The sequence below is a fragment of the Meles meles genome, chromosome 11, assembly GCF_922984935.1.
Source record: "Meles meles chromosome 11, mMelMel3.1 paternal haplotype, whole genome shotgun sequence".
In the NCBI taxonomy this organism is placed as follows: Eukaryota; Metazoa; Chordata; class Mammalia; order Carnivora; family Mustelidae; genus Meles; species Meles meles.
This window is the reverse complement of record NC_060076.1, coordinates 3,343,514-3,363,981: the sequence shown is the minus strand read 5'-3', so window position 1 is coordinate 3,363,981 and position 20,468 is coordinate 3,343,514. Positions and strand designations below refer to the sequence as shown.

The following is a 20,468-nucleotide window of genomic DNA, read 5'->3' as shown; positions in this document are numbered from 1 at the left end:
GGGTTAGAGCACCCAGCAGGTGCACTGCAGTCGGGGAGATGTCCCAGTGAGTGTTCCTTCCCGGTTGCGGCTTCTCTGGGAGGCCCCGGGCTGGGTCCCCTCTGTGCCAAGGCACACGCACAGGCAGGCCCGCGGGTGACATTTCTCCTCTCACCGCTGCTCCATCTGAGGAGCTGAGGCCGGCTCCAAGTTCAGCAGCAGCTCTGGCCGGAGGGAGACGCCTCTGAAGGCCACTGGGAGCAGGTGCAGGAGCAGAAAACAGTGCAGCTCCTGTGGGGCTCTGAAAGGGACCGGTAGCCGGCCCGGAGGTAGCGCAGCCCTGCCCGCCGCACCCGCGGTCCTTTATCCAGTCCCCCTGCCGCTCCCCGATCACAGCACTGCACCTGGGATGCAGGGAGATGCACCTGGGTTCGGGATCAATCCTGGGGAGATGGATGGGATCCCTGCACCCCGTCCCACCCAGTCAGCCTTGACCTGGGCTGTGAACACGACCCACCCAGCAGGCGTCTGACCCCTCCGCATCCTGCTCCTGCTCCTGCTCGGGCTGAGCCCCCGCCGGCCCCCCCTCCTCCCAATCCTTCTTAAACACACGCACACACGCACACACACGGGCCGGGGAACTGCGCTGCACAGTCGGGTCACAGCAGCGTCTGGCGGATGGGCTGGCTCTGGGCCTCCCTGTCTTACCTTTGGGTCCCTCCAGGCAAACGGCCAGAGTAGCCGGTGAGACCTGACCCACAGTCTGCAGTGTGGGAAACGGCTCTCACTGCCGGCGTCCCTGAGACCACGCCCTGCGGACATCAGGATAAAGCGGGACAATAGATTTTTCATCGGAGCATCTCAAGCCCAGTGAACTGGATGGGGGCTGTCTCTGGAGTGTGGGTGCCCGGGGACGCGCCTTGGGTATCTTGGCCATCAGTCTGGCATGTCCCCCACCCCCATACTATGGCCCTGGGTATGTTCCCAAGAGACAATGCCCACACCCCACGGCCCAGCTCCCTCCCACCTCGTCCTCTTTCCCCCTTGTCACCTCCGGGGTCCACTCTCCCTTTGACCCCAGCTGGGGAGTTAGTCTGTGTGTGTGGGCGCGGGCGCATGCGGGCACCCAGAGCCTTGTGTGCTCCTGTGCCCACACGGAGATGCCCCGAGGAAGGGCCCCACGTGGGAACAGCGGGCAGGGTCCCCCAGGATCTCAGGGGCGCGCTTTCCAAGGAAACCCCTCGGGGAGGGGCAGCCCGGGCCTTGCAAGCCCGAACCCTCCCCGTTCCTCGAGCCTCTGCTCACCTGTCCGGTCCGGGCCCGTCCCCGCCCCTGCTGACCTCAGTCTGCCACTGTCCCAGGAGGGGCTGGACGAGGAGCTTCACGCGTGGCCTCAGCGGGACCGGAGGCTCCCACCTGCGGGGCGGGCGCGGCGCAGGACGGTTTGGGGTGGGCGGGGCGCGCCCGCCAACGGTCGTCGGGGCCGGGGGACCCTGCAGGTGCGCACGGACCGCGGACAGCGCATGCGCGGGGCCGAGCTCCCGAGGGCGTGCGCGGCCGAGGGGCTCCTGCGGGCTGGGTCCCTGTGTCCCCGTCTCCACCGCCCGCTCGGGGACCCTCCCCTCCTCTTGGGCGGGGGCGATGACGGAGCGGACGTGGAGACCGGGCGCTGGAGAGAAATGACACATACCCCCTTCCTGCCGTCCTGACCCCTGTTCCCCCGCCGTGTTCCTCTCAGGGCAGGGCCGGGTCAGGGCAGGGGCAGCCGGAGGGCACCGGTCTGGGCGGGGAGGAGGCCAGGCCGCCTTTCCCTCATCTTCCTCCCTCCCCTAGCTTCCTGGCAGCACCCCCTCCCCGAGATCCTCCAAACACCTTCATCCCCCGCCGTGATCCCCCCCACGCCCTCCTGGGAGCCCCTGACCCCATTTTCAGAGTAGAAACCGGGTCCCGAACGTTACCACGGGAGCTTGCCTGGCACCGGCTGTGGCATGGCCCTGCCGTGGGTTTGAACCACATCAATCTGACCCAAAGCCTGAGCTCACAGAGGAGCCCGCGGAATAGCCTCTGAGCCCAGCCTTGGAGGTGAGGCCATGGGGGAGGGCGCCGCGGGGAGGGCGGCGGGGGGCGCCCTGGGGGCAGTGCCCTGCGGAGGCTGGCGTGGGGTCAGGGGTGCACACGGGGGAGGGCATCTGGACCCGATCGCGCGGGGCTCTCTGGGTGTTGGGCAAGGAGTCGGGGTCACTGCGGGGTGTGGGGTTCAAGGGACACAATTTATCAGAGCCGCTCGTCCAAGGTTTGGAGGGAGGTCAGTGGGCATGTTATTGCCCTCACTCAAGCATGGATCAGCAAGCACCAGCCAGGGGTGAGGAGGCTGCCTCGGTTTCCTCCTGTGTAGAGTGGGGGCCCTCGTGGTCGTCTGCCTCCTCCCAGGCCTGGACGTGCTGCCCGGAAGGTCCAGAGATGGCTTCTGGCCAGTAGCTGTTCCAGAGTGGCCAGTACCAAAATAGGTCTGAGTGAGAGGACCAAAGGGACGCCCCTTCTGCCCAGGTGAGCAGGACACTCTTGTACGTGGTGCCAGTCTTCACGTCCAGGCTTACGGGGAACAGCTCCGCCCGCCTGCTGGGTGGAGAGTGGCAGCGAGGAGCTGTGTTGCAGACCCTGAGCCACAGAGCTCGTGTGAGCCCGGGGCTGCCAGCGATTTGCGGGAGGCTGAGGCGGGGAGGTGCTGCTGGCCGAGGCTGCGATGGGGCCTGAGGCCTCCAGGGATGACTGGGAGGTCTTCTCCAGAAGGAGAGGACTTGGCAGACTGTCAGAAACACTGGGTCGTGCTGGGCCCCCGGTGCCAGCATCTAGCTCAGAGGCTTCTGGAGACGGAGGCTTCTTGGCTCCCTGTGGGTGTGTAGTGGGGACCCGGGCTCCAGGAAGGGATCTGACAGGGAGAAGGGGTGGGACAGTCCTCTTCCTTTCCTGGCCGTCAGGGACTCTGGGATAGAGCCCATGCGGGTCTCCTCCACTCCTCTTCGGCCTGGAGGAGCTGGCGGAGTGCACGCGAGTAGGGAGGCGGTGTCCCTGCTCGGTGGGTAGGGGCTGCCTCTGAGCTGCTCCCAGGACTTGGAGTCGGGGCTCCTTTCGGTCTTAGTTGCTGTGTCAGGGGCCTGGTGGTGGAGTCGAAGGGCTGACATTGCATTGAGCAAACACCCTTGGTGAATGGGTGCTCTTGGGTGCATATGGACACAGGTGGCCGTGGCCCACACAGGGGAAGCTGTGAGGTTAAGTGCACAGGAGACAGTGCCCTGGGCCGTGCAGGGCTTCCTGCCCGTGGGCAGTGCTCCTTGGAACAATTCAGCCAGTCTTCTTGTTCGCAGAGCACAGAAGGTGCCTAAGGTCGTGTGTGGTTCATGGGAAGCAGGGCAGTCTGTTGCTGGGCATCATGCCTGGCAGCAGGAGCGGTTCAGGCTGACGTGACAGTCTGGGGGTGGCCTGGAGTGCCAGCTGAGGTAGAGATTGCCCAGGTAGCCTGATCCACTGCGGTCTGTAACTGCTTCTCCACCCAACAACCCAGACCTGGACAGGGGCCCTGTGGCTGGCTTGTATTTGTAATGGTTATTAGGTTCCTCTGGGTCAATAGAAGAAGAAGATCAAAGGAAACCTAATGTTAGTAGAGCAAAACAGTTATGAAGGTTAGAGCAGAGATAATTGGAAGAGAAGAGCACTCAAGAAAATCAGCGAAAAATCAGTTCTCTTTTAGAGATTTACCAAATTCACAAAAGAGACCAAAATGGAACCATTTTAGACCAACATATTGGCTCACTGAGATGAAGCACGTAATTCTGAGAAGTACACAAACTACCAAAGTGACTCCAGGGGAAATGGAAACCCCAAGTAGACCTCTAGTTAAATAAATTGCCTGCAGAAGTAACGAGAACTTCACAGCAATAAAAGTCCAGAACCTGAGGCTTTGACGGGCCATTTGTCCATGCATTTAAAGAAGAGATCATACCAATCCTTCTGAAACTGAAAAAAGTCCAAGAGGAGGGAACACTTCCCATGTGACCCCAGAATGACAGCATCGTCCTTTTTCCAAAGACTGGCAAAGACGTTACAGGAAGAGACAACTGCTAGTGAGAATCCATTATGAAGAGAGATTTAAAAATCCTCAATAGAATTCCAGCAGACAGAATCTAGAAACACATCGGAAGGACGATGCATCGTGACCAAGTGTGATATACACCGGGAGTGCCCAGGCTGTTCAATGTAGCTGGTTAATGTCATAACAACATCAGTAAGAAACACGATCATCTCGACTGATTTAGGATAAGCTTTGACAAAACCCAAACGTTTTCATGATCCGTGCTCACAGTACAATAGAAATAGAAGATTACATTGTGATAAAGGAGGGTGCCTGGGTCACTCCACGGGTTGAGTGTCTGATTTTTGGTTTGGGCTCAGGTCATGATGTCATGGATCATGAGATCCAGCCCATGGCAGGGTCTGCCCTCAGCAGGGAATCTGCTGGGGATTCTCTCCCTCTCCCCCCTCTTCTTCCACGTTTTCTCTCTCTCCCCCCCCAACCTCTCAAATAAATAGTCTTTAAAAATTATGATAAAGGATATTTATTTTAAAAGCTCACATGTATATTATTCTCAGTGGTGAAAGGCTGAAAGTTTTCTCCTTAAGATCCAGAATTAATCAACGATGCCCACTTCCAGCACGTCATGTCAATACGGTCACTGAAATTTGGTCAGAAAAATTATACAAGGCGAATTATTCAAATGGAAAGGAAGAAAAAATGTTTGCTTATATGTGACATAGTCTTATATGCAAATACTCCTAAGAATAATTAAAAAACCTCTATGTGATATCATCACATTTTCCAAAAAGGAGTGAGCAGAGAAGACCAGTACATGCGGCTCACGGGAGACCAGCGGGCATCAAGGGCTACATCCAACTACGGCCAGTTGTTTCCGAACGTGGATACCGGGTCATTCAAGGAGGCAAAACAGTGAGGAAACCAGATAGGAAACCAGATGTCCGCATACAAAAGATGAAGTCAGAGCACGACCTCACACCATGTAAAAAAGTTAACTCCAGGGGGCGCCTGGGTGGCTCAGTGGATTAAGCCGCTGCCTTCGGCTCAGGTCATGATCTCAGCGTCCTGGGATCGAGCCCCGCATCGGGGGCGCTCTGCTCAGCAGGGAGCCTGCTTCCTCCTCTCTCTCTGCCTGCCTCTCTGCCTACTTGTGATCTCTCTCTCTGTCAAATGAATAAATAAAATCTTTAAAAAAAAAAAAGTTAACTCCTAATGGACCAAAGAACAAACTTGAAGAGCGAAAACTGTTAGCACTTCAGAAGTAAACTGAGAGCACTTAGGGGCACGTCTTCATTCCTTGGGACCTGGCAACTCTTCATTCCTTGGGACCTGGCAACGGTGTCTCTAATACGGCATCCAAAGCACGAACAGCAGAGAAAACAGGTACATCGGGCTTCATTATTGTTAAAAACGTTTGTGAATGAAAGGACGCTCTCAAGAGAATGCGAGGAAGCCCAAAGCGTGGTAGAACGTTTGCAAACCCTAAATCTCCTAAGGGCCTGGGGAAGGTAGTTAATATCAGTGAATTGCACACCTGGAAATGTTTAAAAAGATACAGTTTATTTTATATTCAGTTTGAAACATAACGTACCTGGAATCATGAAAAGAGAAAAAAAAAAAAACCTCAAAGAAAAGGAGTGCGTTCCCCGGAGAGGACAGGAAGACTCTGGTCCTGGACCTGGTGCTGTGGGTGGCTCCGCAGCGGGAATGGCACTGGGGCCCGTGCGGGCTCTGTCCCTGGAGCTGGGGCTGGATCTGGTCTCGCTGTGCACAGCCCCCCAGCCCCAGCCCTGCGGTGGGAGCCCGCGCTGGCTCGGCGTCGGCGGTGGGGCTGGGACGGATGTGAAGCTGCGGTCGCTCGGAGCCCTGCGCCGGCTCTATCCCCGGGGCCGGTGACAGAGCAGTCTCTCCGTCTGGAGAGCTGCCGCTGGTCGTGCTTGAGCTACTGGTCGCTGGCGTGTAGGAACTAGAGCCCCGGTTGCATCCGGTGTTGACTCCGAAGCTGCCCAGGCTCCAGCTTGGAACTGGGGTGCCAAGGCGAGTTCTGGACCCGTCTCCTCCTTGACCTCGTTCTAGCTCTGCGTCTGGAGCCAGAAGAGTCGCTGGGGTTGTCCCAGGAGGTGGTGGTAGAGCGGCCTCTCTTTCTGGCATCTGTGTTTGAGCTGAGCCTAGTGTCTTCTGCCTCCGGCTGTGGTATCGAGAGATACCCGGCCCCCAGAGCTGGCGCAAGGCTCCTGCTGGCACAGGCTGTCACGTTGGCGCTCAGGCTAGAGCCAGGGCCGCAGCGGGCTCATCTTCTGAACCGGGTGTTGTCTCTAACTCTGCCGCTAGCGCCGCCGGGGCTTCTAGCGCCAGACGAGTCCGGCCGCACTTTCCTCCTGTGTAGACTGTGGGGCTGGGGTGTCCCTCTTCCCGGGGACGGCCATGCTGCCCAGAAGTCCTGATTGGGCTCATTCACAAGGAGCCCTTCAAAAGAGGTCTGTCCTCAGAGACGGGGGCCCCTGGGGACTCCCCACCCACAGGGCTCCCCGGGATGCACCTGTACACGTTACCATCGTCCAAACCCAGGGTGATGCAGGTGGTGCTGTGTGGCCGCTGTGCTGGTGTAGACCTGCAACGAGGGGCTGTGGTTGCAGACCCCCGAGACAGAGTGTTGGCGGGTGCGTGCGCGTTCAGGGACGAGGTGGTTACTGACAAGGAGGATGAGCCGTATTGGCTAAATGGTGCCAACGACCGTCAGGGGCGCGGAGGAGGGGGGCACTCAAAGCTGGGAAGACGGTCCGATCAGGAGACTCTCGGGATCCTGCAGGGTGCTCCAGGCTGAGGTCCAGGTCTGGGACTTCTAGAAGCTCTTTATGAGCTGGGATTTCCTGGCCCCTTTTGTGCACTTGGAGTTGGGATCACTGGCCCTGGGAAGGGCTGTCAGGGAGAAGGGATGGGGCGGCCACCTCCTTTTCCCGGCCATCAGGGAACTCTGCGTCACAGCTCACGCTGCTCTCCCAACACTTTGGGGTTTGGGAAGCTGATGGAGCCAGCAAGGCCCAGCACCGGAAGGAGAAGAGGCGGAAGCTGAAGGGCAACCTGGCGCCGCTGACGGGCAGGAACTACCGGCAGCTGCTGGAGCGCCTGCAGGTGAGGCAGGCTCAGCTGGAGGAGCTGCGGGGCCGGGACGAGGGGAAGGCGCGGGAGCTGGAGAGCAAGACGCAGTGGACAAACCTGCTGTACAAGGCGGAGAGCGTGCGCATCCGCGACGACGAGCACCGGCTGCAGGAGGCCCTGAGGCGCAAGGAGAAGCGGCGCGCGCAGGGGCAGCGCAGGTGGGAGAAGCGCACGGCCCACGTGGTGGAGAAGATGCAGCGGCGGCAGGACAAGCGGCGGCAGAACCTGCGCAAGAAGAGGGCGGCCAGGGCCCAGCGGCGCCTGCACAAGGCCCGCAGGAAGGGCCGGATCCTGCCCCAGGACCTGGAACGGGCCGGCCTGGCATGAGCCTGCGGCCCGGGGACTGCCCTCCCACCTTGCGTGACCGCGCAGGAGCTCGGTCTGCGCTCCTCGGGGGATGGCGGCTCCGTGGGCTCCCCCACAAGCTGGTTGCGAGGGCTCAGCGCCCCCAGGGGAAGGAGAGGGAGAGCTACCGAGAACGGAGGCCCAGATCCTTCCGAGCCTGGAAGGGGCTGACGAGGTCCGGGTTCCCGCCTTCTCTTGGGAGGCCGCAAAGCTGCCCAGAAGTCTGTGGGGTGAGGAAGCATGGGGGGCATGAGGGTTGAGGGGCTCTTCCCTGGCTGCTCCTTACCCTCCCATGTTGACACGAGCCGGGAAAGTGTGGCCTTTAGGACTGTCTGTGTCCGTCCAAAACTCCCCCGGGAGGGAGGAAGCTCAGACCTGCTCCAGCCAAGTCCAGGGTGGCACCGGACTCGCGACGGGCAGAGGGTGGAACTGACCTGACTGTGAGTGGGAGGGCGTCATCCTGAGTGTTTTTGCAAGAGGAGGGAAAGTTCGAGCTTAAGGTAAATGTAGGGGCCTACTTAGCCAGAGTGACTCCATCTTGATTGAACAGTCATTTGTTGTTTATGCAATAAAACTTAAATGGACCCTGCCCCAGGGGAACTTACTTAAAAGCAAGTCTGGGAAACTAGTAAAATATGGTCAACCAGTCCCTGATAACAGAGCCCAAATACAAGGAGGGGTGAGGTCAGGTGGATATAATAGAGCCCAGAATGCAGTCAGGCCAGGTCAGGTGAACGAGCGAGGCCAGGTGAAGACAATCGCATTGGTCAGGCTCAACCACATGGCCTTTGCTCTATAAAAGCTAGTCTGTGAAGCTGGGGGTGGTCACTCTCGCCGTAAGAGAAGGCCCAGGCCAGTCGGTTTGATTCTCAGTGCTGGCACGAAATAAAGCTTTGCTTGACCTTCGCTTTGTTTCAGTCTTGCTCCTTTGATCATGGACCCCATCGTTTGGTGGCTCATCCAGGATCAAATGCCCAGAACTGAGCCAGCACCAGAATTTCTGGGAAAAGCCTCTGGAGGTAAGATCTTGAGATCCTATTCTGCGATATCTGTCTGTCTATATGGTTGCGGAGCTCCAGGGGTATAGCCTGCAGGGGAGATCTGGACGCAGTATTGCTCCCCAGGGCTGGAATGGATGCGGGGATGCCTCATCCGTCCAGGGGGTTCGGGTCCCCCTAGGTGGTCAGGGGATCAAGAAAATCCCCACCAGTGGCAGGTTCTGGGTAAGGGCCACTGGGTCTGGGGTTGTCTTTGTCTTGTCTTTTTGTTGTCTGTTGTGTTGTTTGTTGTGTTTGAGGGAATGGGGCAATCAGAGTAAGGGGACTCTGACTTTTATCTCTCCATTCCTCCTAATAGATGTGGGGCTTCTCCCTCACTCACTTCTTGTGTTAATGGCTATAATTGGAGCCAACTGTGGTTAGTCGAACTCGAGACAGAGACTTTAAGGAATATTCCCAAGCAGCTGCCAAACCTCCCTTTGTTGCAGGGAAGTTCCCTGTCTTCTCTGGCCCGACGTGGACTGCCTAGTCCCTCCCCCCTTGCTGCTGGGAAGTCATGGTGTCTGCTACTCTGTAGGGGCTGATGGGCTCTAAGGCTGGAGCCTTTTCTCTGCCTTCTGGCGGCATTTTGTTCTTCTGTCTCCCCATTCTGTTTCTGCACCAACTTGGCTGCGGCCTGCATAACTGGCCTCTAGACCATCCTCAGTGCTTCCCGCACCACGGCTCCTTCTCTCTTCGCTGTCGGGAAGCAAGAAGAGCACCCCCTGGACCTAACACCCCCTCACTCCAGATCTTCCCGCCCATGTCTCAGGTAAACATTCGAAGTGGAGTGGGCCCAGGTGGAACGTAAATCAGTATTTGAACTAAGTTAAGTTTGTTGGTTTAATTAGGATGAATGTGTCTTTTGAGTTAACAGCAGTAAATGTGAAACTTCAAAGTTTACTGAGGGTCAGATAAGCTCGTGTTATTTGTTGACATCTGTTAACAAAGAGATAACTAAAACTGATGGCTAATTGTCTGTCTCAACGTTTTGATGGGTAATGGTTAAAGTAGCTTTCAAAGTCTTTGGCAACCTGAAACTTTCAAGTTTTGCTTGGATGACAAATGGAATTAAATTTGTTGGACATCTAGATCTTAACCAAATGGGATAAAATGCTAAAGCATTGATTACTGGAACTAGGTTTGTGCTTTTGAAATCTGTTGGTAAACATGTTTTGTGCTTAACTGATAAATTTGCCTTCTAAGAATTCTGTGGTAGCAGTTCACAATTGGTTAATAGTCTTCACTAGAGATTGAGATGTTTCTAAGAGTACAAAATTCTGCTAACTCTAAGACTGAAGTTCTCTCTGTTCAAGAAGGACAGAGTTTTCTTGGATTGTTTGATCTGCTGTTAAGAGGCCGAGACTGGGGAGTACCGACCTGTTCAGGACTTGCGGGAAGTTAATAAATGGGTTGAAGATATCCACCCAATGTTGTCTAAACCCTATACCCTACTCTCCCTCCTGGGCCCCCAAAGAACTGTGTATACCATCTTAGATCTCAAGGATGCATTTTTCTGCATACCTTTAGCAAGGGAGTCTCAGCTCCTTTTTGCTTTTGAGTGGTCTGACCCACAGGAAAGGTTCTAAGGCCAGCTCACCTGGATAAAACTTCCCCAAGGATTCAAGAATGCACCCACTATCTTTGATGAGGCCCTACATGAGGATTTGCATGAGTACAGAACCTCCAACCCGGGAGTCACCTGTTACTTATTGATGACTTGCTAATAGCCACTGAGGACTATGAGTCATGCTTGTGGGGGATGAGAGCTCTCTTACAGACTCTGCAGGAAAAGGGGTATCGGGTGTCAGCAAAGAAAGCACAGCTCTGTCAGTCATGCTGCTTATTTAGGCTTTAATCTCCATGAGGGAGTACGTTCACTGTCTGAGTCCAGGAAATGGGATCACCGGATACCCCACCCCACCATGCCCTGACAAGTGAGGGAGTTTCTTGGGATGGTAGGCTACTGCAGACTGTGGATACCGCAGTTTGCAAAGATTACCTGACATCTCACTGAACTAAGGGAGGACTCACTATGGTAGAGTGGACCCGTGAGGCAGAAGGAGCATTTCAGGAATTACAAACAGCCTTGCTGGGTGCCCCAGCATTGGCCATCCCAGATGTTACCAAGCCCTTCCACTTGTATGATGATGAAAAGGCAGGGGTGGACAAAGGAGTTTTGACTCAGACTCCAGTAGCGCGAGATCCAGTAGCGTGAGATCCAGTAGCGTGAGATCCAGTAGCGCGAGATCCAGTAGCGCGAGATCCAGTAGCGCGAGATCCAGTAGCGCGAGATCCAGTAGCGCGAGATCCAGTAGCGCGAGATCCAGTAGCGCGAGATCCAGTAGCGCGAGATCCAGTAGCGCGAGATCCAGTAGCGCGAGATCCAGTAGCGCGAGATCCAGTAGCGCGAGATCCAGTAGCGGCTGGGTTCCCCCCTTGCCTCAGCATAATTGTTGCCACAGCCCTCCTGGTCAAGGATGCAAGTAAATTGACTTTGGATCAAAATCTCATCTTGACCACCACTCACGCTATCCACGGCCTTCTCCGGACTCCACCAGACTGGAGGATGACAAATGCCCGAGTGACAGGGTATCAGGCCCTCCTCCTCAACAAACTGAAAGTGAATTTCTGGCCCCGGCGGTGCAAAGTCCAGCCACGCTGCTGCCAGAGGAGCTGACTGACCACCCACATGACTGCAGGGAGGTCCTAACCCAGGTCACAGGAATAAGGCCGGATCTCAGAGACACTCCCCTCCCAGATGCGGAGATGACTCTGTTCACAGATGGGAGTAGCTACATGGTCAATGGAAAGCGGTATGCGGGGGCTGCGGTGGTTTCTCCTGAGCAGGAACTCTGGACTGTGTGGCCTTGCCACACAGAACCTCGGCGCAAAAAGCAGAGCTGATTGCACTCACCGAGGCACTGCAGATGGCCAAGGGCAAGACCTCCAACATCTATATGGACAGCAGACAGCGTAGAGGCTTTTTCCGCCAAACATGAGATGGCAGGAGTGGTAGCCAAGAAGCTATTAGAAGAAATAATTCCTAGGTTTGGGCTGCCTCTTGCGATCAGGTCAGACAACAGCCCTGCATTTGTGAGTTCAGTCTCACAGGCATGGGCCGAGGCCGTGGGCACTAACTGGAAACTACATTGTGCCTACTGGCCCCAGAGCTCCAGGCAAGTAGAAAGAATGAACCGGACTCTTAAAGAGACCTTGGCAAAGCTAATTCTGGAGACTGGCGGTGGGTGGGTGGATCTCCTTCCTTTCGCCCTCCTCAGGGCTCAATGTACACCCTACTTAAACAAGGTGACCCCATTTGACATAACTTCAGGGAACCCCCCCCTAGCTCTGCCCTTGGCTACAAGAGGTTGCCCTAGCAGAAATGACTGATCAGTCTGTATTCCAGTCACTGCAGTCGCTACAGTCTGTCTTAGAAAGAGCCCACACAGGGATCTGAACTGCCCACGCTGAGACGGAGTCGGAGACGGAGCTGGAACCACATTTTTACCAACCGGGGGACTTGGTTTGGATACGCCACCACCAAGTGGGAAACTTGGAGCCTCACTGGAAGGGACCATTTACTGTCATCCTGACCACCCCCAAGGCAACAACAGTAGAAGGCATCAGGGCCTGGATTCACATGGGACACGTCAAACGAGCTGAGGACAAGGACACCCCCCAGAGGTGGATGCCACTGCAGATGGACCCCACCGATCGACCGATCGTGGACGAAAGCTAAGACTCAAAAAACAATGAGTTCATGGAGTTCATTGTTCCTCTTATTGTTAAATGTTACTTTTTGGGCCCTGCATTATAAACACCCTAATGCCATTTGTATAAAAGAGGACATAGAACTGGCTGAAAAGTCAAGTCTTTGACTAATCTCCAAAGAAAAGGGGGGAATGTGGGAGCCTACTTAGCCAGAGTGACTCCATCTTGGTTAAACAGCCATTTTGTTGTTTATGCAGTAAAACTTAAACTGACCCTGCCCCCCGCCCCAGGGGAACTGACTTAAAAGCAAGTATGGGAAGCCAGTAAAATATGGTCGACCAGTCCCTGACAACAGAGACCAAATGCAAGGACGAGTCAGGCCAGGTGAAGACAATCTCATTGGTCAGGCTCAACTACATGGTCTTTGCTCTATAAAAGCTAGTCTGTGAAGCTGGGGGTGGTCGCTCTCTCCGTAAGAGATGGCCCCGGCTGGTGGGTTTGATTCTCGGTGCTGGCGTGAAATAAAGCTTTGCTTGACCTTTGCTTTGTATCAGTCTTGCTCCTTTGATCACGGACCCCATCAGTAAACACCCGCATGGGAAGTGTTAAGACTGTGATGCCCGCTGGGGGCCCCCTGGGTGGCTCAGTCGGTCAGGCGTGCCTGACTCTCAGTCTTGGCTCAGGCTTGGACCTCAGGGCTCCCACATCAAGGCCCCCATCAGTTCCCCCCCACCCCCATCAGTGTGGAGTCGGCTTGAAATCTCTCGTGCTCTCCCTTGGTTCTTCCTGCTCATGCTGTTTCTCTAAAAGAAATAAATGTTCGGTGGGGAGAGAACGATGGTGGCTGGTGGATGAGCACGGCGAGCACTATGCTGAGAGGAACGGGGAGCTGGGGCGGGTGGAGGGTGTCCGTGTAGGAGAAGGGAGAAGACAAGGACAGCTGGGAGCTAGGACTCAGCGAGGCGATCCGTGCCACCCAGAGAGGTGGAGGAATTCCACACACCCCTGCAGGGGAGCAGAACCACCGCAGACACACAAGACCCGGGGGTTCATGGCTCATGAGTCAAACCTAGATAAAGCTGTTCATAACTGTTTGGCTGAGCTCCAGTTAAACTGGCTGTAACGGAAAGGCTGGTGAGGCCATCCTGGCCAGAGCGGACTTGAGGATCCACAGCACTGCAGAGGCTAAGGTATGTCATGGCAGGATGGAGGGGCTGTGATGCCTCCATCATGGGTGCTGATGCCCCCATTGACAGAGCTGTGAGTCCCCCAGGAGAAGTCTGCCCACAAACAAAGGCAGAGGCTATCTGGTGCCTCTCTCAGGCTGAGAAACACCAGGCAGAACTCCAGTGGATCCAGAAGATCTAGATGGGAGCTGGGAGTTTGATGTAAGGAGCCAGAGTGCTGTGTCTGGAAACAAGCGGCCGGCTCGCCACCCATATCTGGGGCAGCAAAAACTGACCACCTGGTCCATGAAGCAAGCTTTCTGTATCAAGGAATCGGCGTCCTCCCAGGCATGTTGTCTGGCCGCAGCAGCGTTTAGTTGTTAGAGTCAAGAGGTGATTGCTGACGTTTCATGTTTAGAAGTTTGAAAACATACTTCTGAGTTACCTGCGGGTTATGGAACCTAACCCCAAGTGTCAACCCTGAAAATGCCCTGATTCACCTTCTCGGCCTCCCCAAGCCTGGCCAGTCATGTTGCTCCCTGGCCTAGAGCTTTGGGGTTGCTGGTGTGTGGGGCAGGGCAGCCCGTGATGTGTCCTGAGCCAGGCGGCAACAGGAGCAGCTCATTCAGGGGCATTAGTGGACGATGGCACGTGGACGATAGAGAAGAAAAGGTCAGAAAATCACACGGGGTTCTCAGCGGCCTGAGAGACAACGCTGGGTGTTGTGTGCCTCAGGGCGGCCGACCTGAGTGTAGCATTGTGGGAGAAATCGTCCAAGGACCAAATGTCAGAAACATTTCCAGAAGCAAATGGTGGCAGTTCCCAGTTTCAAAGGTACCCCACTCTCCTGGGGTAGAGGGAAGTGGATGAAGATTGCCCTATTCCAAACCCCTCCCGCACGGGAACTGGGGTTCCAACAGTCCCAAACGTCATGGTAGGTTGGAATGGAGGATGGAACTCACTGAAATGGAGTCAGGAGGTGAGGGAGAGGAGCTCTTGGGTACTGTGCCAGCCAGAGTCTGTTCCAGGGAGAACCATCATCACAAACCCCAGGAGATGTATCCTCAAGAGGGAATCGACGACAGACCCAGCAGGGAAGGAGGGACATTGCATCTCCGATGAGAAATCCACCCGCTCAGCAGCTCAGCCAGCGAGGACCCACCCTCGCCCTGAAGTCCTGCTCTTGCCCCGGGGACTTTGGGTCAGGGCAGCCCCTTCTAGCGTCCTCATAAAACAACTCTCCTTTCTTTGTTGGACTTCACGGTGGTTTTGTTATAGCTTGCCCGTCCCGCATTGTAGTTCTCTGCTATTCCCGAATAAAGCCATTTTGGGGGCAAGGTACTGGTGGTTTTTAGGTGAGCAGGAGTCTCCCATTCGCACTGGCTCTTTGGGTGAGACTGGGAAGAAGGAAGCCGGCCTTCCCTCCTGTTTGGGGCCCCAGGACTTGAACTGATGCATGTTTAGAAATTCAGTGAGGGGCTGTGACCAATCCGGTAGCCCAAGTGAGGCTCCTGTTTGCCAGACCTGGGGATGGGGGACAGAGGATCTCCAGACCCCGGTGGGTCGTCTCATCCAGCTCACCGCACTAGTCTGGTGGGAAGTCATGGGAACCTTGCATACGTGGCCTGTGGAAACAAAACTTCGCTGCATGTTCTCTGCTGTTTGGTAGTGACACCTGCGTTGGCCCTGGGGGCTCAGTTATGGTCTCATAGCAGCGAGCCAGCTTCAGAGAGGAACCACCGTGCTGCTTTTCCAAGGCGTCTGAGCTCTGCGTGTGGCAACGGCGTGTCTTCCTGATCCTCCCCTGACCATCTGTTGGGTGGGTGAGCAGGTGACATGACCGGGGTCCTCCGCATCTACCTCTCCACGGGGATTTCTTACCTTTCTCTTATTCCAGAGGATGTCTGGGAGCTTCCCTTACCTTAGTGCAGACCTCAGTGGACTCCAGGTTTTGTGTGGGCGGCAGAGGCGAGCACCGAATCCGTCCTCGTTCCCTAGCTAGCCCGTCGGACCTTGATCGCACACGCAAGCCAGTCTGCAATTGCGTCCCTCCTTCTGGCCAAGCACTTCCAGGATCAGTTCCCACATACTTCCCTGATTTTTTTTTTTTTTCCCAATATAAAGCAGCAAATGTTTCTGTTCACTTAGTGAGTTTGACGTTTCTATTTTGACCTTGTAATTGGGTACTTGGGGCCTGCTGGGGTCCGACTCCGCTTGTAGGTCTAGAGATAGGAAGGCGAGATGGCTGTAGGGACGAGGAAGCTGGCACCTCGTGCTTTTGCAGAGAACCTGAAACTGGTCTGTTAAACTGGTAAAGTTCAACAGTTAAGAAAACAGGCAGACTCCGGGTGGGATCTGAAAGCTTTTGTCTGCAAGCGCCACGTGTTCTCACATTTCACTGGCCCAGACCAGTCCCACGGCTGCACCCAACTTCCAGTGGGCACAGAAATGCAACCTACTCAGGGCCCGGAGGGAGGGCCAGGATGTTTTGGAGAGGCTGATCCCTCCTGAGCAGAGGCTGGCTGCCAGTGCTCTTGGCACACATTTCTACATCAGTCTCGGCTCTCAATGGCAAGCTGTGGATGACAAGTCTGTTGATCTGAGCAGTACGGGGATTAAGAGATTAGGGCACATCCACCCTGAAGAAGTCAGCACAAAGCTGGTATTTCTTCTTTTCAAAGGCACCAAAGCCAACTAGGAAAATAAAAACAGAAAACAAGACTATCTTGTTGTTAGTAGGAGGCATTGGTGTCCCGACCCACACAGCAGCTGACGGTGCAGAAACCAGCAGGAATTGAATGGGAGCAAAATGCATCGAGGAGGGGATGTCCTTGGTCGTAGCTCTCTGCGAGGATCCGTAAGGCCCCAGCTCCGAGATGCAGATGCAAAGCCTGTGTCAGCGCTGGGAATGTGAGGGGCAGTCTGGCAGCTGGAGCCCGTATGGGAGTTTGGTCCTGGGAAGCGGAGTGTGGCATGGGGACAAAGACTCAACCACCTGCCAGAGCACCTCTGTGGGGGGCTGGGGTGACAGCGACCTTGCTCTGAGACTGTTCCTCCAGCTTCCTGTTCTCTCTGACTCGGGGGTGTAAGAGCTGAAGCTGCGCACCCAGCCCTCGGTTATAAGGAAAATCCTGTTGCTCTGAAAGAGAATCACGTTTCTTCCTGCTTCCGTGACCTGTGCCGATACCTGTGCCGGGAAGAACCTTACTCTGTCATGAGTTTCCAAATGGGAATTTGCATGAGATCTGTGTAGAAATGCCACCCGGTGCAAAGAAGGAGAGAGCCAGGGACAGGTGCACTTGAAGAACCCATGCCAAACGCTTTTTGCCAGTGAATTTTCTCAAATATTTCTTCAGGAATAAAGAAAACAGAAACAAAAGCCAATGACCTCTCTAAAGGAAGCCCAAAGTAGAAAAACGACCTTGCAGAGGCAATAGTGAGTCAACAGAAGGATTGAAAATATCCGGCAAGGGGCGCCTGGCTGGCTCAGTCCATGGAGCATGTGACTCTTGATCTCAGGGTTGTGAGTTTGAGCCCTACTCTGGGCGTGGAATTCACTTAAAAATAAAATAATTCTAGGGGTGTCTGGTTGGCTCAATGGGTTAAGCTCCTGCCTTTGATTCAGGTCATGATCTCAGGATTCTGGGTCGAGCCCCACGTGGGGCTCTCTGCTCAGTGGGGAGTCTCCTTCCCCCCCCCCACCTGTCTCTCTGCCTACTTTTGATCTCTGTCAAATGAATAAAATATAAAAAAATATTTTAAAATTCTAAAATATGTCAGACAAGCTCAGAATGGGAGAAAAATAGGTCATCACAGAAGTAAAACTGAAGCAGCGTAAGAAAGACTACACACTCCTGAAATTTCACCCACGAAGACATGGAGAGGCAGGGACAAAACACGTGAGGAAATAAAAGAAGGTGAAGCATTCAGAAGGTGCAAAGAGAAACACCGAAGTATTGGGACACAGGAAAGAACCTAACAAAGAGCACAAAGAAAAGAGAACAGTCCTTCCAAGCTATAAAAACCAAAGCAAACAGGAAGAATGTCATGGGCAGAGAGTAAACACAGCGGTCATAACTGTAATCCATTCGGTTCCCTTATCAGAGGGAAGGAGTTTCCACTTGGACCACAGAGCAAACTTGAACTCAGTAACATGTCAAAGGAACAGTTCATAAAGATGTGATGCGGGTGGGCTCGCAACCAAAACTTCCCCGAGAAGACTGGCTAAGTGTAAAGATGCGCCTGGGTTTCTCAGACCAGCAGAGTGGGGAGAAGGTTTTGATGGAAGAAACCGTAATGGGACTGAGCTGTTAAGCGGTTGTAATCATAGGGAAGGGCTCCTTGCCAGCTGTGCATGGGCCACATCACCCATGTTCTACCTTAGTTCCTGTTGGATCTGGCTCTGCCCCACCTGTGTGCACTGCACTGGTGACTTTGGCCCAATCTGTGTTGTTAACATTTAGGTGCTTTTTTGTTTCTCCTGGTCTGGACAACTGCTCCTTCAGCCTCATGGTACCACATGGTGGTTCTGAGACCCCAACCTCAGGCTGGAACTCTGGGGGCCCTTGCCAGGCTGCCCAGGCCCGTGTCAGTGTCCAGCCCCTACTGGTACTCATGCAGCCTCTCCATCGTAAGTCCAGCCCTCTCAGACTCAGTGTGGGAGCGGGGACCCACCTTCTCCCTCAGCCCCTGATGCATCAAAGGCCAGCACTCCCCAAGGGCCAGGGAGCCCAACCAGGAACGGGGAGACCCAGGGACTGGGCTGGCAGGGAAAAGACAATGTCATTTTGGTTCATCGTGAGCCAACGGTAGAAAGTATAACACAGCTGATTTTTTTAAAAAGATTTTATTCATTTATCTGTCAGAGAAAGAGAGAGAGCACACAAGCAGTGGGAGCGGCAGGCAGAGCAGGCAGAGGGAGAAGCAGGTTCCCCGCCAAGCAGGGAGTCCGATGCGGAGCTCATTCCCAGGACCATGGAATCGTGACTTGATCCTAAGGCAGTGGCTGAACCGACTTGAGCCACCCGGGCATCCCAACACAGCTGATTTTTAAAATATTATTAGGACGGGGTGCCTGAGTAGCTGGGTGGATCAGTTGGTTAAGCGTCTGCCTGTGGCTCAGGTTATGGTCTCAGGGTCCTGGGACCCTGAGCATGGGGTCCTGCTCAGGACCCTGCTCAGCAGGGAGCCTGCTTCTCCCTCTGCCTCTGCCCCTCCCCCACCTGTGCTCTCTCTATACAATCTTTAAAAAATTAATAAAAATTGTTAGGATGAAATTCGTATAACAGAAAACCGAACGTTTAGAGCACCTGACTCCGGGGCTTCTAGTGCATTCACACCGCTGCGTGGCTGCCGTCGTTCTCTGGCCGCAGGACATTCTTGTCACCCCAGAAAGACCCCGAGCCCTTTAAGTAGTCCCTCCCCCTCTCCTCCCCCCTCCCACCCCAGCACCCACCAACCTGCGTCCCTCCCCACTGAGTCACCGCCTCCGGACATGTCACAGAAGTGGAATTACAGAATGTGGAACTTTGGACCTTCGGACCTTTCTCGCTGAGCCCAGTTTTTTGAGATTCCTTCACTGTAGCGTCTATCAGGACGTCATTCCTTTTTATGGCTGAATCATATTCCATTGTGTGGACAGACCGCATCTCGTTTGTTTGTTGATGGACTTTTGGGCTGTTTCCACCCGTCAGCCCCTGAGAACCTGCTGCTGCGAACGTGTGTGCACGTGGACTTGTTTCAGGATCTGTTCTCAGTCCCTTTGGGTCTGTGCCCAGGAGTGGAAATGCTGGGTCCGGCAGGAATTCTGTGTTCCTGCTTTGGGGGGACTGCCCAACGATTTTCCACAGTCACCGCACTGCACTGTGACTCCCCTCAGCAGAGTAGGGGCTCCGATATCTCCAGTCCTCACCAACGTTTCTGATTTTCCCTGCTTTTGCTTGTTGCCCTTCCAGGGGTTGTGAAGGGTTAGCTCACGGTGACGCTGACTTGCGCTTCCTTGAGGACTGTCGGTGTTGAGCAGCTCTTAGAGCGCATATTGGCTCTTTGTGGTCTGCACGCGAGAGATTTCTGTTCGAGGCTTTTTCCATTTTTCAAACAGACGTCTTTCGTTGAGGTGTAAGAGTTCTTTACACATTCTGGATATTAGACCCTTATCAGGTATGTTTTGCAAGTGTTTTAAAAATATGTCTTATAGCTTAAAATATTAAAACAATTTTTTTTTTATTTTTAAGCTCATATTTAGGCCACAGATCCATTTTGAGTTACGTTTTGTATATGGAGGAAGTAGGTGTGACCGCGGATTTGTCATTCAGCTTCTCCTGGGGCCGTGTCACCCTGACAAGGGACCTCTGTGGGCACAGTTCTAATCCCCTGCCCTCAGCTGGATGCAGGCCAGCATGTGCCTTTGGGATGATGTGTGGAAGGTCCCTCTCTTCCATCCCCAGTGGCTGGCGCTGACCAATGGGGCCAGGCTGGTTGGGAGTGATGGTGTCTTATCTCATCCCTGTCCCGACCGGTTCCTTCATCCCTCCCTGTGGGCCAGGTGAGAGCCCCCATGGAAAGTCTTAGTGGGAGGATAGGACCAGAGAGAGGGCTGCCCTCTGCCTCTCCTAGGCTCTGCAGTGTGCCGTGTTTAATCCCTGAGTGGGACCCCACATCCTGGTGTCCTGTACCCCAGGGACACCCTGTCCTAGGCCTTCCCTGAAGCCCATCTTTATCCCAGTGTGTCAGAAATCTCTGGGACCCAGAAAGCGTCTGAGACCACTGTGGTCTCTATGGAGGTGGGGTAGACAGTGTTCCAGGTGAGGAAACAGCTCCCCATGCTGGAGACACAGTGAGGAAAGGTGGAGTGGTCAGGGAGGGGAGTGGGAGTGGGGTGGCCACAAGCCTAAGCTGGAGAAATGAGAAGGGGCCAGAAGGCCCAGGGCATAGAGTCCGTAATACAGGCAGCTTGGCCCTGAGAGTGTGGGGAAACCC

General features: G+C 54.7%; 2 protein-coding genes across 2 annotated transcripts; one reads left to right on the top strand and one right to left on the bottom strand.

The window, feature by feature from the left end:
* Window positions 1-682: 682 nt before the first annotated feature.
* On the bottom strand, window positions 683-1,746 carry LOC123953035 (proline-rich protein 2-like). Its single transcript, XM_046022920.1, has 2 exons — window positions 1,285-1,746; window positions 683-791 (listed from the first exon to the last, which is right to left on the bottom strand). Exons 1-2 carry the CDS (start codon window positions 1,665-1,667, stop codon window positions 764-766), a joined length of 411 nt encoding a protein of 136 aa, XP_045878876.1. The 5' UTR covers window positions 1,668-1,746; the 3' UTR covers window positions 683-763.
* A 4,856-nt stretch (window positions 1,747-6,602) lies between these two features.
* Window positions 6,603-7,877, top strand: LOC123953120 (surfeit locus protein 6-like). The gene is made up of 2 exons (XM_046023083.1): window positions 6,603-6,804; window positions 7,038-7,877. Exons 1-2 carry the CDS (start codon window positions 6,603-6,605, stop codon window positions 7,553-7,555), a joined length of 720 nt encoding a protein of 239 aa, XP_045879039.1. The 3' UTR covers window positions 7,556-7,877.
* Window positions 7,878-20,468: the final 12,591 nt, after the last annotated feature.